General features: G+C 45.5%; 7 protein-coding genes across 7 annotated transcripts; 3 read left to right on the top strand and 4 right to left on the bottom strand.

Annotated features, from left to right (window-relative positions):
* The first annotated feature begins 1,576 nt into the window (after positions 1 to 1,576).
* On the top strand, positions 1,577 to 4,463 carry F4817DRAFT_341143 (uncharacterized protein). Its single transcript, XM_049303717.1, has 7 exons — positions 1,577 to 1,937; positions 1,998 to 2,075; positions 2,131 to 2,682; positions 2,733 to 2,864; positions 3,063 to 3,173; positions 3,232 to 3,512; positions 3,566 to 4,463. The coding sequence occupies exons 1-7, from the start codon at positions 1,798 to 1,800 to the stop codon at positions 4,198 to 4,200; spliced, it is 1,929 nt and encodes a 642-aa protein (XP_049158031.1). The 5' UTR covers positions 1,577 to 1,797; the 3' UTR covers positions 4,201 to 4,463.
* A 586-nt stretch (positions 4,464 to 5,049) lies between these two features.
* On the top strand, positions 5,050 to 7,245 carry F4817DRAFT_317028 (MFS general substrate transporter; the record flags this gene model as incomplete). Its single annotated transcript, XM_049300759.1, has 6 exons — positions 5,050 to 5,379; positions 5,472 to 5,661; positions 5,723 to 5,828; positions 5,888 to 5,914; positions 5,977 to 6,196; positions 6,256 to 7,245. 6 exons carry the CDS (start codon positions 5,050 to 5,052, stop codon positions 7,243 to 7,245), a joined length of 1,863 nt encoding a protein of 620 aa, XP_049158032.1.
* Positions 7,246 to 7,414: 169 nt separating this feature from the next.
* Positions 7,415 to 8,661, bottom strand: F4817DRAFT_150720 (proline-specific peptidase). The gene is made up of 2 exons (XM_049297975.1): positions 7,892 to 8,661; positions 7,415 to 7,836 (listed from the first exon to the last, which is right to left on the bottom strand). The coding sequence occupies exons 1-2, from the start codon at positions 8,548 to 8,550 to the stop codon at positions 7,584 to 7,586; spliced, it is 912 nt and encodes a 303-aa protein (XP_049158033.1). The 5' UTR covers positions 8,551 to 8,661; the 3' UTR covers positions 7,415 to 7,583.
* A 565-nt stretch (positions 8,662 to 9,226) lies between these two features.
* On the bottom strand, positions 9,227 to 9,830 carry F4817DRAFT_341177 (uncharacterized protein). The gene has a single exon (XM_049303718.1). It carries the CDS (start codon positions 9,663 to 9,665, stop codon positions 9,426 to 9,428), a length of 240 nt encoding a protein of 79 aa, XP_049158034.1. The 5' UTR covers positions 9,666 to 9,830; the 3' UTR covers positions 9,227 to 9,425.
* A 196-nt stretch (positions 9,831 to 10,026) lies between these two features.
* On the bottom strand, positions 10,027 to 10,769 carry F4817DRAFT_341178 (uncharacterized protein). Its single transcript, XM_049303719.1, has 3 exons — positions 10,651 to 10,769; positions 10,449 to 10,591; positions 10,027 to 10,385 (listed from the first exon to the last, which is right to left on the bottom strand). The coding sequence occupies exons 1-3, from the start codon at positions 10,741 to 10,743 to the stop codon at positions 10,109 to 10,111; spliced, it is 513 nt and encodes a 170-aa protein (XP_049158035.1). The 5' UTR covers positions 10,744 to 10,769; the 3' UTR covers positions 10,027 to 10,108.
* Positions 10,770 to 11,184: 415 nt separating this feature from the next.
* On the top strand, positions 11,185 to 13,529 carry F4817DRAFT_359517 (putative GABA permease; the record flags this gene model as incomplete). The annotated part of the gene is made up of 9 exons (XM_049306173.1): positions 11,185 to 11,278; positions 11,593 to 11,675; positions 11,728 to 11,798; positions 11,888 to 11,911; positions 11,960 to 12,053; positions 12,119 to 12,485; positions 12,547 to 12,566; positions 12,653 to 12,988; positions 13,056 to 13,529. The coding sequence occupies 9 exons, from the start codon at positions 11,185 to 11,187 to the stop codon at positions 13,527 to 13,529; spliced, it is 1,563 nt and encodes a 520-aa protein (XP_049158036.1).
* A 297-nt stretch (positions 13,530 to 13,826) lies between these two features.
* F4817DRAFT_150777 (uncharacterized protein) lies at positions 13,827 to 14,710 on the bottom strand. The gene is made up of 2 exons (XM_049297976.1): positions 14,063 to 14,710; positions 13,827 to 14,009 (listed from the first exon to the last, which is right to left on the bottom strand). Exon 1 carries the CDS (start codon positions 14,397 to 14,399, stop codon positions 14,073 to 14,075), a length of 327 nt encoding a protein of 108 aa, XP_049158037.1. The 5' UTR covers positions 14,400 to 14,710; the 3' UTR covers positions 13,827 to 14,009; positions 14,063 to 14,072.
* Positions 14,711 to 15,885: the final 1,175 nt, after the last annotated feature.

Below are 15,885 nucleotides of genomic sequence, written 5' to 3' on the forward strand. Positions count from 1 at the left end.
TAGGAGATGGACAACTGGAGACAGAAGCCTGAGCTAGGACTGTCCTATGCAGCTTTTACAGGCTCCCAGACAATGGCCATCCCTATAAGCCGTTTCGTAAGGATTCTATGCGTTATTCGTGGCAGATATCTGCAAAGAAAACATAAGGACAAGAGTCACAGCAGCGTATAAGAACATCTAAATTTAACTCTTACATGTCTTTAGATATACGATACACTGTGTTAATAATACCTAGGTATTAATATTGTCATACCCTTTCGTTTTATTCCATTCGTATTCTGTAGAAGTACGGTCATGTAAAGGAACAAGGTGTAGCGATGCTAATGCGTATATATACGTCTACCTTTTACTCTCCCTCTGAGAACGCCTAGAATCTGTTTAAACTTGCTTGAACACCAAGATAATTGCTTTCTTGCATAACTCATAAAGCGTTCATAGGCAACGACGTGGTGGAATAAACGCCATGGAATGAGCAGACCATGGGAAATTAGTATATGTTAATTTGTTTTGCCCATACACCATGTAGGCATTGTGTGACGCTCTGAAGTATTCCCCGCGAGAGAATTCTAATGTTAGGTCTAACGTTTTACAATTTTATAGATTACATAGTTAATTAGGTACATTAGGAACTCCAGTTGTAAGTGGGAAAATGAAAAGTGACTAAGATTATATTCGTAGTAAAACCTTTAAATTGTTAAACATCGTAAGGATACAAGCAATTAGTAAGGACGCAATTTTGTTAAGCTAGAAATACCACAAATTTAGCTGAGACTAAATTACTAAAATAGCTAAGAGCCTTTTGTCCTGAGAATCTCAATGGTCTAAAGATTTAATGCCTTTAATTGGGAACATTACTGACATTGTAGTTTAAGCGACATGATTCTCTGTTGATAATATTGTAATATAAAAAAGCTATACCATTAGCTTAATAACACCCCATTGCAATATTCTTAAATATTTTATGCTCATGCAACGTTAGTTTTCTGTTAGATATAAGTTCGGATTCTAGTTTATTGCTTAATATTTATGTAGTTTGCTAGAAGTATCTTATTTATAAGACGTCATAATAAATAGAACAATAAAAGGAGTTTCCCAATATTATATGTCATCAGCTGGCTTGATTAAACGCCCTTACCAAGTAAACCCAACAATTATATTGATAGCAAAGTTATCAGTTATCAAGGTTAAGGACTCATTGAGAAGCCATTCTCTTGATTGGAACAATAAACATGCAAATGCCATTCTTCAACCTTGGTTTAATCAGTATGATTGGGTAAGGATATTAATAGTCTTTGCCTCAAGTCATTGGTCGGTGCGGTTTAACAGCCTGACATGATGGATCTACTTCGCCGTATATGGAGTAATTCATAACCCGACATGGACCGGGTTAAGCTTCTAGACCCAAAAAACAAAATCGGGATAAGCCGGGATAATGTTTACTTTATATCCACGCTTAAAACCCATTAAACGCTAGGATATTACAACCCGAGGTATTGCCGCTAAGCCACTTCTTATCACGTAGACACGGAATACTGAATACTAAAAGTAATCTAGCTTTTAACCTCATTTACTTACTATTGACTCTTTCCCTTGACCGTCCTAAAACCTGACAAGCGCCGGACTAAGCATCCGGGTTTATTATAATACTTCAGCGCTACGGACAGTGCGCAAAAGCTCGTGTAACAAGCTTCAAGAGTTCCGGGTTAGTATTTGCTAGATAGCAGGTAGCACGGCGTTTATCTCCTTTGTTTGAATCCCGGCGTCCGGGGCTGCTCCGGGACCAATTAAGACGCGAAGATGGCAAACATATCCAATCGCCAGCAGATTACCGAACGCCCTGCGAGTCCACCAAGGCGTCAGCGTGCATGTGCGCCTTGCACAAAGGCCAAGGCTCGCTGCCGCTTTGAAGGGAATAAAGTTGAAGATGGTTGTGATAGGTTACAGAAGTTCTCTCCTATTATAGGTAGAATTCTAGATCTGACAGCTTGCTAAATTAGGTGCCGGCGAATGAAAATCATCTGTGCTCCCCAGACTTCTAAGAGCTTACGGAGACCTCGCCAGATTAAGCCTCCCAAGTACGTTCCCTGTTTAAAACTAATCCCGACTCTACATTAAGTAATATTGTGGTAGTACTGAGCCCGCGGACCCTGCCAATGATAGCTATGCTTTTATGAGACCTCCTAACTATGGGCATATCTTACTTAAAGCTGGCCCGTTCACGACGTCGGATCATGATTCATCTGTTGAGAGCATAACACCCCCGCCTGCTCCCCCAGTGACGGAAAGCCCCCCATACAATGGGACAGCTACACGGACTCTGGGAAACCCCTATAGCCCCACATCTAGAGTATCGCAACCACTTCCAATCTTACCTGCTAAGAAGATCTCTCAGCCGGGATTTGGGTTAACTTGGGATCAAGCTGAGCACGCAGTATCTAACTTCAAAATCAAGTTTACCCCCTTTTTCCCCTTCGTCGTTCTTGATCCCGATGTCACCGCACAGGAAATCCTAGCCAAGAAGCCCCTATTATTCAGAGCTATCATGCTGGTAGCGAGTAATCTTACGCTCGCGAAGCAAAGTGAGATCAGAAAAAGCATACTCGCCTATGTAGGCCAGCACGTGCTGGTAATGGAGGAACGAGATCTAGGCATTCTTCAAGGTCTACTGGTTTTCATAGCTTGGTAGGTGTATTCGCATATCTCTATGATGTACTCGCTAACCTGTGGCGTAGGGGCGAACATGATTTCTACTTCGATCAGAAGATAACTTACTTGACTCACCTTGCAATGGGATACGCCCATAACCTTGCAATCACGCGGCCGCCTCCCACGATGCAGCAGAAAATGACAGTAGCAGCAAACCCGGGTATGTATAAAGAATTACGTATTGTGATCTCCAAAACCCCCTTTCCCGGATAGTTTCCGGGATCTCTTTTATGTACAACGGCTAACGCGTAGCAGTGAGTGATATGATCCTACTATTTTGACTTGCTTAAGAAATAAGTTTGAAACTTCTAGGATGATAGGATTTCAAAGCTAACACAATATTTTTCGGGTTACTAGAAAGACGTGAAGGAAGCATTGATGAGTTATAGTATGACGACAGTTTTGGAAGAGTCACATACCCCTGAAGAACAGCGAGCTTTTCTGGGTTGCAAATACCTTCTTTCAGTGTGAGCATGCAACCAAGCACCTTGGATCCTTATTCTACATATGGGCTGACATGACTAGGAACGCATCACAGTTTGGGAGAGATGGCGTGCTGAAAGGCGACTATGTAGATCGCTGTCTCAACTCGGTAGTACACCCTACAGACTTTGGCACAGACTTCATCCTTGATAAAATTGTCAGATTCCAGCAGATCGTCGAGCAGATATCGGAGAAGTTACCTATGCCATCCGAAGGGGAACGCTCGAAAGTATTTACCATATCCATGAACGAGGATATGCAGTCAATTCGCAATCAACTTAACCAGCTCTTTGCGAATATGGCCCGAGAACACAGACAATTTGGTAAGACTTCCCCAAGATTTGACCTCTGCCACTAGGTGCTGACGATTACTTAGTATTATTCTGGGCGATGCATAACTACGTCCTAGTCCGGTTATATCTACCAGCATCAAGTCTATCTCCACCACAAGACGAAGTAGCAGCACAGCTTCAACGACAGTGCATGCTCTACTGTTTACAAGCAGCTCGATCATTCTTCGCGACTATAGTCTCAATAGGCACGGAGGGATTTCTATACCGGTCTTTTACCTCATTTTCCGAGATCCTGTTCGTCCTCGTCGCAGCCTCGCGACTTCTATTAGTGGAGATCGACGGTTGGGACCTTGCCGAAGCACGGAAAACATTCGATTTCCCGGCGACGATGGAGAGTGTCATATCGACTTTCAAGAACATCATTAACCTCGAGGGACAGAGGGCTGCGGAAGCCGCGGCTACTTTCGGGGTAAACTTCACACCGGATACGGCTGATGACATAAAAACTGATCGCTTCTATAAATATGCGACGAAGCTTGAATGGATCAAGAGCTGGTTCTCGACTCAGCTAACGCTAGTACCTGATATTGGGCTTCCGGGCGAGCCGCAGATAGTTAGCGGTTCTAGCAATTGGGCTCCTTGGGCCCCTTACAATCAAGCATGGAGCCCGTTTATGTTTGGATTCCTCGGAGATGATAATTGGAACATAGATTTCTAGAATTCTGTACGGATTCCACGGTGGAAACATTTAGAAAATGTATGAAATAGAGAAAGAGAATAGGACTTGGGAAAGACTGATTCATTTACACGCCACACCCGCATAGATAGCGGATATCAGTTAGCCAGCATCTTTTTAGATATGATACATTCTATCAGTTACGTCGGACATGTCTTGAAATATTATGTAAGGATATGAGATTGAGAATGCTCATCCCCGGCCCGTGTACGGATCCGTACGTTGTTAAGAGTTGAACCAAGCTCCAGTTTGTCTTGCAAGGGTTTCTAAAGCGACGAGCTGATTGGCTTTAATAGTTACTGAGTCCACCCTGCTGAATCCTGGATCCTAGAAACCAGCGAATCATGTCTCAACTTTGTAAGTAGTGTGTGGCATCAATGGACCGTTGATTGCCTCATCGATGTGTCGCTGCCGGTCTTTCATTGGACCCATCTCAATCTTGTATCCCTCTGCACCTAAACGCTGTCGGAACTCTCCCACCACTTAACGTTGGGGCGGCGAGGCAGCGAGGTAGACTTCGGCTAGATCGGTCCCAGAAGATCAGCCTGCCCGGCCTGCGCACCTGACAGCGATTTTTCTTCTTCTTTTTTTCTTTGTTGGTGACACTGGAGATAGACGTAGCGTAATCTATTTTGTTTTCTAGTCAGCGAACGTCCTTCAGTTCAATTGATTTTCAAGTATTAAATTATTTCGCTTGGTCTAACTTAGAATTGAACCCCGAATCTAAATTTCTGTCCGCTGTGAATACTTAACAGGACCCTCTTCCTTTACGTGAGCGTACCCCAGACCTCAGGCTAGATATCTCTGTCTGTTAAGCCGGTGAGACGGCCAATGAGCGGTCGCAAATACGATGACGTCGAGGAAGAAGACCGGGGCCCTTTGAGCGACTTCGATTTTGATTCCGAAGAGGAATCTGCCGCGGTTGATCCCGGGCTCGGCATCCGAGACGAGAGCGGGCAGGATGGGACTCGGCTGGTGGCATCCCGTGCCGGCATCCTAACTATCGACACCAACGCGGCGGTTGCTAACTACCAAGAACGCAGCCGGAGGCCGAGTGACTCTAAGAAAGTGGTGGCCTGGAGTGATCTACCTAAGAAGAAGCAGTTGGTAGTCATCACATTAGCCCGGCTCAGTGAGCCATTAGTCCAGACGTCTCTGCAGGTATGGTGTCAATCCCTTTGGACCCTACCCTACCATCATATCTCTCCCCAAGGTATATTGCATGATGACCTCTAGTTGCTGACATGAGGTAGTCATACATGTTCTACCAGCTACGATGGTTCGACCCAAGTCTGCCGGACTCTACCATCTCGAGCCAGGCCGGTATTTTGCATGCGAGCTTCACCGCCGCGCAGTTCTTCACTGCTATGATATGGGGCCGGGTTGCCGATTCTACTTGGGCCGGCCGAAAGACGGTTATCATGATAGGATTGTTTGGAACTCGTATGTTCCCCCTTTCCTTCTAGACAAGGCTTGATGATAAATTTGCTAACGTGAGAGACAGTCATTTCATGTCTTGGATATGGGTTCTCGACGTCTTTCTCCCAAGCTCTGTTATTTAGAGCTCTAGGTGGCGCAACTAATGGCAACGTTGGAGTGATGAGGACTATGTAGGTTCCGATATCTCGGCCATAATGACTGTGAGTAGTACTGACACTGAGAACTACAGGATTAGCGAGATTGTCCGTGAAAAGAAGTATGTTCTGCAATTTAGTTACAAACTGTGTAGTTAGTATACTGGACCTAACAACTTTACAGATACCAGTCCCGGGCGTTCCTAATCTTGCCCATGACGTTTAATATCGGCGTCATCATTGGCCCAGTCCTTGGTGGCGTCCTATCTGACCCGGCAGGCTCATACCCTGACACCTTTGGCAACATAGAATTCCTCCAGAAATTCCCCTATGCTATGCCAAATCTTGTTAGCACAGGGTTTCTGTTCATCGCTTTATTAATGTGCTGGATGTTTTTGGAAGAGGTATGTTATACCCCCGCGCGTCGGATTTCGTGCTAGAACTACTATCTTACATATACCAGACACATGATGCCTTGCAAGACAGGCGGGATTTCGGGATTATCATAGGCCGGAAATTGACATCACTATTCACGCCACTGTTCAAGAAACGCGGCACGAATATAGCATATACGCGTCTACACTCACAGACTTCTAGTATAAGTACAAATATGGAAATGTCGCCCGTTACACCGAGGGATTCGTCTGAAAATGCGCCGGCGACTTCGAAGAGGCCATCTAGGCATAGGTACACGACTAGACTTCCCTTCCGTCGCATATTCACATCAAACGTATCCTTTACATTTGTTGCTCACTTCTTCCTTGCTTTCCACGTTGGTACCTTTAATTCGCTCTGGTTCATCTTCCTCTCAACGCCTGTTTACAATCCAAAAAATCCAGACCCGCCGGATTTTAAGCCGCAGCTACCTTTCAGGTTCACGGGTGGACTTGGTTTGCCTCCTAGTTCTGTCGGCATGGCCATGGCGATCCTGGGTGTAATTGGTATTACGATGCAGCTATTTCTATACCCTCGTCTATCATCGCGACTGGGTACCGTCCGCTCGTGGCGCATGTGTTTATTTCTTTTCCCTATCGCGTACACCTTAATCCCGTTTCTATCAATTGTGCCGTCGAGTACGCCGCCTCCGAGTCAGAAGACAGGTGCTTGGATATGGGCTGCCATTGCCGGCGTGTTGTTCATCCAAGTTACAGGACGCACGTTCGCACTCCCCGCCCAAACGATTCTAGTCAACAATTGCACGCCGCACCCTAGTGTGTTAGGCACTGTTCATGGACTTGGACAGAGTGTCAGCAGTTTCGCCCGGACGGTTGGACCGGTCATGTGCGGATGGCTCTATGGTCTTGGCCTGAGCCACGGTATAGTCGGCGGTGTGTTTTGGGGCCTTGCCGGTGTGGCTCTGTGTGGTTTAGTTGCGAGTTTCTGGGTCAGAGAAGGAAACGGACATGAGATATGGCTAGAAGGGGACGAAGACGAAGACGAAGGGCGTACATGAGCATTGCATGCTTTTCGCTGTTGTTTTTAGATATGATGTGCGCATCGGCATTTAGAGCATTCGGGAGTGTCATGAGGCATGTGGCATAAGGCATGATATGATGAATTTATAGACAAGTTGGGTTAAGTTTAGAGTAAATTTAGAACAACACGGTAGAGCGCATCATAACCCTAGTTATCTGGAGTCTTAAGTATAAGTATCTCGTAATACCTATCTAAGTATTAACTGGGTACTCTTAACTTTCTTCTCATGCAAATCATCGTAATTCATTCCCTATCGCTAATTTAGTTAACACTTTGATATAGTGCCTGCAATCTGGGCAACGTTGATATGACTATTTAGGCCGCCAGAAATGACCCTAGATGCTTCATATACGCCTCCCGTTGATCGACATGTGAGAAGTGCGCAGCATTATCCAACTTGATCCATTTGACCTTCTTGATCTCGTCGAAGAATGGCTGCATTGTGACATCCTGTGCTTCGTCCTGTACTCCATTGATCAAGAGTGTTGGTACCTGAATTTTGTGCAGCGACGGAATACAAGTCCAGTCGCGAAGGGAGCCAGAGATGTACAACTCGCTTGGGCCGTACCTTTTTATGCGGTTAGTAGAGTTGTTTAGTTATGGGTGAACGTACTGGATCTTACATGGTGCCGTATGTCGTAGAGTCTTTGGCGAACCAATCAAGAGCCGCCTGAACCTCCGGCGCCGGCCACGGCCTTGCGAGGCTGAAATGCTGCTTGTAGAAGACTTCCATGGCTGCCTCGTATTCCGGAGTCTCAAACTCCTTCTTCTCTTCTGCGCGGTCAAGAGTTTCCTGGACGTCCTTGGGGAGTTGCTTTCTCAGGGTGTTGATACCTTCTCGCCACGTATCCATACTAGCCAGACTGTTGGAGAGGACCAGACGTCGGAGGTTTCCCGAACTCGTTGGCGTTGACGCCCACTCTGCAGCAAGCATACCGCCCCACGAATGTCCGTAGACGTCAATCGGTCGCGAATTGAGCTTCAGCTTAGTGATGAGGTTGTCGAGCTCATTCTTGAACAAATCCACGGACCAAAAGGCTTCGTCGCCATTTTTCTCCGGCAGATGGGTCGAGCGCCCGTTTCCGATTTGGTCGTAAAAGATGAGCGGCCTAGAGGATGAAAGATCGCTCAATGGCAGCAGGTAATCGTGGCATGCTCCGGGTCCTCCGTGTAGGACAACTAGAGGAGGGGCAGATGATTCGAGATCACCGACAATCTTGTACCAGGTATGACAAGGCTTGGAGAGGCCGGGAACGTCAAACTGCACAGTGCCCTCTGCCATTTTTCCAATTTGAGATGACGATGAATCTATAATTGAAAAAAGAAAAAAAAAAAAAAACCTTCTTGCAGTATCATATGTTTTGGTGATAATAAGTTGCGAGGATGTAAACAGGAGGCAACCCCCGGGGGCTGCACAATAGCCCGAGTTTACGTAACAACCCTTACGTAATCACCTGGCTATACTATAGCCCGAAATTATCCCGGCCACACCTTCCCAGGCCCCAGGTTCGATTCCTCAACCTCGCACCTTTTTTAATTACCTAACGCATTATATAACAGGCAAAGTCAGCGGCGCGAAGCGCCGCTGCCTTTGCCTCCATCGAAAGCGAAAGCGAAAGCGAAAGCGAAAGCGTAAGCGAAAGTCTATCCCTTTTGTTTTTAATGGCCTGTCGCCAGGTCACGTGGCCACATGCGGCTACGTATGTGGTCACGTGGCGTTATCTTATCAATGTCGGGCCCACATTCAAGTGATGCACCCAATCAGAGCTATTTTAGCCTTTGGAGCTGGTTTCGACGAAAACGCCAAGCCATGCCCCACATATACAGGTCGTGCACCCAATCAAACCGCTTAAAAAGTGGTGCACGTGCCAGATACTGCCCATTGAGTTACTTTCCTATTTGGGCCATGGAAAAAATTCGACACAATAACCCCTCGTAAACTCGGGCATGAGTAACCTAGTGAATCGTAAAGATGGCGGGGGCGTATGAGAAGAAATAGCTGTAAAGGGAGACGTTGATTGCCTAAGTGATTGGAAGTCTTGGGATGGTTGCACATAAAAGATGTAACTCTTAGGTACATTGAATGCTACCGAGGTACGTACTTAGGTAGGTACATAGGTAGGTAGGTTAGGTACCTTAGGTAGTCATGGATTTCCCTTACGTCCCACGGGTATGTTGATTATCACCTGAGGTACCCTGAGATGCATGTTGGTCTTTCTCGAACGGACCGGGCCTGACCTTGTAACCCGCTGGCAAACTCCTCGCCCTCGACCATACCTCAACGGCTTCCCAATTTACGCATACGGTATCCGAATTTGACCGAAGTTCTTTGCTGGGAAGAGCGTTCTGGTCTCCAATCCAGTAAGCGGTATATATTGCTAGATCAGCTTTGCACATCAGGCTACGTCTGATCGTGTCGACGCAATGAGCTGCTCGTAAATTAGTATTCCAATCTTTTACTACAACTCACAATGTGGAGTTGACTGGGACCAGGACGAAGTTGATGGTTAATCTCGGAGGTTACTTGATATCTCGAGCACGGGTACATGTATTAAATCGGACATCTTTCGAGAAGTTACAACTTATGATTCCTTCTCCTAACTCGATGATTTCATCAGGGTGGTTTGTTGTAGACCGAAGACATTGGCATAGAGGCAGTGACCGTTTTGTGACGATCTAATAGTAGAATCACGCGTATAAGGTTGGATCGTTCTATAGTGTCAACTTTATCATAATGAGTCTCAAAGATATTACTTTCTGCTTTTATTCTTTTGATACCTATCGAAATATTTAAATCAATTACGTAGACAGCACAGTTCAATTGACCTACTACGAACTGGCTAACTTCTCATCTTAATGTACCTCAACGCCCACCCGGAAGAAATATTCTCAGACCCAATACCTACAGCTGTTCGTCGATTCATATCATCAGCGCGAAGGAACCCCGACTCTAGACTCAGAAGGAACGGCTTCAAAAATGGAATACAGGCAGTCATAATACTAGCTGTCTGCACAACTTCGTTCCAGATCACGACCTGCCAGACATTGTGTATGAAATAGCCATCGATAACAAGATGCTGAATGTAGATAATCTGTATAATCGTTGCTATGATGACGCTGTACACAACGGTGAGTGGGTTGCAGTTGACAAGGTACTTTGTAGTATTATGCAGAACATACAAGCCACGGAACAAGAAGCCCACAAGAATTTTCATACGGACTTCAGAGGAAGCCTGCACACTCAGGATAATTATTGACGGGATTATCAACAAGGCGGCGTCGGTCAGAATATTCATCACGGCGTTGTATGTTTTCATAGACTGCTAACATGAGGGTTAATTCTGCATCCTTAGGCACTCCGTTATTGATTCATCAAACTTACGATGTTTATGCACTTTTCGTTAATCACATCCCACCTCCTTGGTGACGGACACTGAAACGATACGGAAAATACCGCAGTGATCCCCCAGGCCATGGTGATTATACCTGTCCCATATATAGATATTCGGTGCACGTAGACCGGCGTGATAGAAAGTAGAGCAACCAGTAAGCTACCTTTGACAGCCATAAGAGTAAGAATAGCGAGTATCTCGCTGCAATATAAAACCTTGTGTTCTTAGCATCAAGTCATAACTTTGGATTAGGCCAACCTACCATAAGAGCCCGCTGCAGCTCCGTGTCCGGGAAATGTGGGGCCGAATTCCCGATAACCTGTCCTGCTGGACTCAATACCGTGGATATTTGACCAATACCTAATACCTATGCATAAAACCAATTAGTAATAGAACGGTATGATATATGATACCCATTAACATGGATAGGTATACTTGCCAACCCAACCGCGAGTGTCAAGTCGGGAGCCCCTAAGCGTTTTGACATTGCCAGTTTGGTTACAAATTGTGCCGCAACTGACAGAATGCAGAAGGAGAGGAAGAGCCACGAGAGAATTTGTATCAACGGGGCCCTATTATCGTCATTAATCAGCGAGTCTGGCCTTGCATCGGTTAAATGTGAGTCTGATTCCATGTCGAATTTGGCTTATTGCCCCCGATTCAAGAAATGGTAGATGATAGATAAATGTCATTAAATGTGAGATATTAAGAATACGACGTAACACAACCTAGGTAGGGGTGTACTTGTACTGCTCCGTCGCCCCCTCAAAGGCGTTTGTTATTCCCTTCCTGCAAGCCATCTGGACAACCTATTCTACCCACACTAAACAGAACCAGATCAGACTGAACCATCCGTGATTTTGTCTCAATTCGAAGACCATCATCTGCCATGGATTTTGAACTCCAAAACCAAGCGAAAGTAGTAACTTCAGTGGCTTCATTGGTCGGAAGGGGCTCAGAACTCACCAGAGATGAGAGAGATTTGATGAGGCTAGGCAAAAAGCCGGTGTTAAAGGCAAGCCTTACACTCCGACTTTTGTTATCTTGTAACTAACTGGTATCAATAGCGCAACTTTGGGTTTATGTCAGTCCTTGGGTTCTCGTGCACAGTTCTCATAACATGGGAAGGAATGTTGATGTTCGTCATGATCTACCCTACCTACCTACCTACCTACCTAGGTACCTACGTGTACCTGCTTAGTAGGAACGAGAGCTAACATCCTGAAGAGTCTCAACTCAGAGCCTCGTGAAGTATGTGCACCCCTTTGCTCAAAAAATAGACGTAGCTCATAGTAGTAGCGGCGGCCCAGCAGGCGTAATTTGGGGCTATCTTATTGTATGGATTGGCACCATCTCAGTGTTTGCCATCTTGTCAGAATTAGCATCAATGCAAGTCATGACCCTACCTAGGTACATGCACCTATTTTAGGATGCGCATTGTTAACACGATATTCATAGGGCACCAACCGCTGGCAAGCCGTTACGGCTTCGGCGGCGTATCTGATAGGAACTCTTCTACAGAGTGTTATTATTCTGGCCAAGCCCGATTACAGCCCTCAACCATGGCAAGCTATGCTCTTCCTCTGGGCAATTTTAGCTTTTGCAGTATTCATCAATACCGTTGCCAGCAAAACTCTTGCTAAATTTGAAGGGTTAATATTGATCCTTCACATTTTAGGTTTTCTCGGCATCTTGATTCCTTTGGTGTATCTCGCCCCCCATGGCGATGCGTCCATATTCACGACATTCGTCAACGAGGGTGGATGGCCCACACAGGGGCTCTCGTTCATGGTTGGGCTGCCCAGTGCTGTATTCTCTTTGATCGGTGAGTACCAAGGAAATCAGTCAAGTTTAAGGAATGGGTTGGCTGACTGATAGCACTTAAGGCGCTGATTCGGCTGTGCACGTAAGGAATTCGACTGCTTTATCTACCTAGGGTACTCACAAGTTAGCACTAATAGTGTAAATGCTAACGAGTAATGAATTGTACAGATGGCGGAGGAAATTAAAAATGCATCTACCGTGGTACCACGCGCTATCCTGATTACTATCATACTCAATGGCGTTTTGGGGTTCGCAATGTTGCTTGCTTATCTTTTCTGCCTCGGAGACTTGGACGCGGTCCTGGAATCTCAAAACACCTTGGGATACCCATTTTTGTTTGTGTTCCAGGCGGGAACTCAGTCGATACCTGGAGCTGTTGTGATGGGTCTAGTCGTTGTGGCTCTTGGTATCTGTAGCACGGTCGGCGTTTTAGCATCGTCATCTAGAATGCTGTGGTCCTTTTCACGGGACCGAGGAATTCCCTTGTGGAAACACTTCATCAAGGTAGGTACTAGTTCTCTATTCCCTCACTATTGCTTTAACGTAGTTGGCATCTAACGAGCAAGTCCAGCTTGATCAGCGTACCTCCATCCCTATCTACACTATCGGCTTTACCACCACCGTCTCCGTACTACTTTCTCTCATAATTCTCGGTTCAAGCGTTGCGTTTAGCAACATCGTTAACTTGAGCGTTGTTGGACTCTATTCTTCTTACCTGCTCAGTTGTAGCCTGCTCCTTTGGCGTCGCCTTCAAGGTATCGAGGCACATGACTCTGATGCAACATTGGTTGGCTATGGGAATATCCAATGGGGCCCTTGGCGCATCCCGCGAGTGCTGGGTGTGATCAACAACGTGTTTGCTTGTGTGTATCTGTTCGTTCTTTGGTTCTGGGCCTTTTGGCCCCCGGCTACGCCAGTAGTTGCAGCGAACATGAACTTCAGTGTTCTTACTTTTGGGTTTACCACTTTGTTCGCGATTTTTTGGTATTTCATCCGGGGGAAACATGAATATCGCGGGCCGGTCGTTGAGGTGGAGTTTTCGTAAAAGTGCGGAGGTGGCGCTGTCGGATCGCCAATTTTCAGACGCAATGGGGAATAGACACACTACTATGTATCTTATAAGAACCAATAAGAAGGCTTACAAGAGCCTGCTCATAGTACGTATAGAACTTCAGTACGATGAACATTGGGATATTTTAGGGTACCTAAATATTCGGAATATTTTATATACCTGTTTGATGAAATATGATAGTTACGTTTATAAGATAGTTATGAAACAACATAACTACCTACTTGGAATAATTCGCACATTTAGATTTATGCTTTTCACATTTGAGAGATATTCGCATTTAGACCAAGTAATTTAGACACAGCAATGAAAAAGAACAACTCTAGGTAAATTGTAGCATACAACTACCTAGATACCTGGCTCTCCCTCCCCACATAAGCTTCCGTATTTCTTTTGTGAGTGTATAAATCTATAGTGTTTGAGACTTCTCCACTGAATAATACACAATGTTATTAACTACTATCCTAATCAGCTTTTTGACTATACCGTGCTTGTTATAATAAACCTACCCGTGAGACTTTAGGCGAAATATATTTGATAGTATGGCCCCGCGCCCCCCATGTTGACACAGGCCTGGTCCGAAGCGACGTTAAATGTTTCACTGTTTGAACATGACCCGTCAGAGCATCGATGGATCAAGCATGATTGCTTGCTTGCTTTCGTGCCATGGCACTTGGCGAAGCCTCCGCCGCTTCCGAAGACATTGTGGTTGGCACAATCGAAGTTGGTTTTGCCGTTGGCGCTGTTTGAACAGCCGCTGTCGTAGAAGAATTGACACCAGGTTGCTTGAGTTGCGGGAAGCAAGGCAGAGGCAACTAGAGTGCCGAAGAGACCGAAAGACTTCATGGTGTAGAGATGAAAGAGTCGAACGTAGTTTGATTGTAGTAGTCAAGGATGTGCAAGAAGATGCCGATAGACAGAAAAATAGAGGAATCTTGATAGGGTATTTATATTTTTCCAACACCAGGGCACTTGCTACGTCCCACGAGACCAGCAGAAACCGCGCAGCCAAAACTGAACAATGGCTCCCAGGCCCTTCCTCGTTCAAGCCCTCACCGAATCAGACCTAGTTGATGATCTTCGTATCCTTCTGATAATTATAACACTGCCGAAGTTGCACAAGGCAGCAAGTCTCATCCTTAGGGGGTACTCCACACGCCACTAAGGACTTGGAGAAAGTTGAACATTGCTTTTTCAAGTCCGCCCCATGATATATTTAAATTTTTCCTATGTAAGACAGCGGCACCACAGATATAAGCAGCTGAAAATCGAGCCTTAGGTGATTGTTCGAACCCAGCCGTAACGCCACTCGTCCTTGTACTACATGGCCTGCAGCAGTAAGACGCTATTGTATTGGTGAATAGAGGGAGTCTGTTATCATCATGAATCATATATGCCGGGGCCCCTTCTTTCAAGAATGGGTGTGACGAAGCATCTAGCCCCCGACATTGTTACTCTACGAAGAGCAGTGTCTCATCCAACAGAGCAGGGGCCGCTTTAGGGCTCTAACCAATATTATTAGAACTGGAAGCGCCAGTCGTGATGGATGAGACAGAAGTGAGATGTCTGTTGTATAATTAGTCTCCTGCCATAATCAAATCTCAAATGACAAGGCGCCCCCGACGCGCAGCTAGTAATTCCTTGAGTTCCAGCGGAGGGTTGAAGTCGCAATGCGTCAGCAGATAAACACGCGTTAAATGTTTGATATTGTAGAAATCACCCTATATTTGCCTTACTAGGCTTACCTTCCTACTTGTGTGTACACCTATTTTATACCGTTCTAGATACCTGTCTCAACTCGTTACCCCTATCTATCGCTGTACAAAAATCTGTTGATTGATAATGCCTTTTGGCCCCCTATCTTTCGAAACATACCCCTTAATGCGTACTAGACGATCTATTCATCGACATGATTCCTAGCATCGTCGCACCGACGAGGCAAGATCAATATCGATGGTGTGTCTGCACAGCCAGTACGAGGGTCATCGCACTGCATGTTTAGCTTCGAGGGGCCTACGGCGCGACAGCCGCATATGAATGCCGGGATCGTGTATTCGCACATCTTGTTCTAATTTTGGTTTTCCTCTTATTTAACTTATTGGTTACTGAAATGGGTTTTAAGTAAACATCTCGCAGGTCATAATAGCTTTATAAATTGCCTGGTGTTTGGCATGACTTTGTCTCTTTAGTTGTCTTCTTGGGGTCTTGTCCCTTTACAATACATTATAGGTATAGATAATACCACTATGATCAGGTGATATTTTTGCCCTTTAATTTAGGGGCGCGTGGCGATATGGTAGATAATGTATACTGCTACTAAGCGAGAACTGAG

This window comes from Daldinia loculata (assembly GCF_022478755.1).
Source record: "Daldinia loculata strain CBS 113971 unplaced genomic scaffold F4817scaffold_32, whole genome shotgun sequence".
Taxonomy (NCBI): Eukaryota; Fungi; Ascomycota; class Sordariomycetes; order Xylariales; family Hypoxylaceae; genus Daldinia; species Daldinia loculata.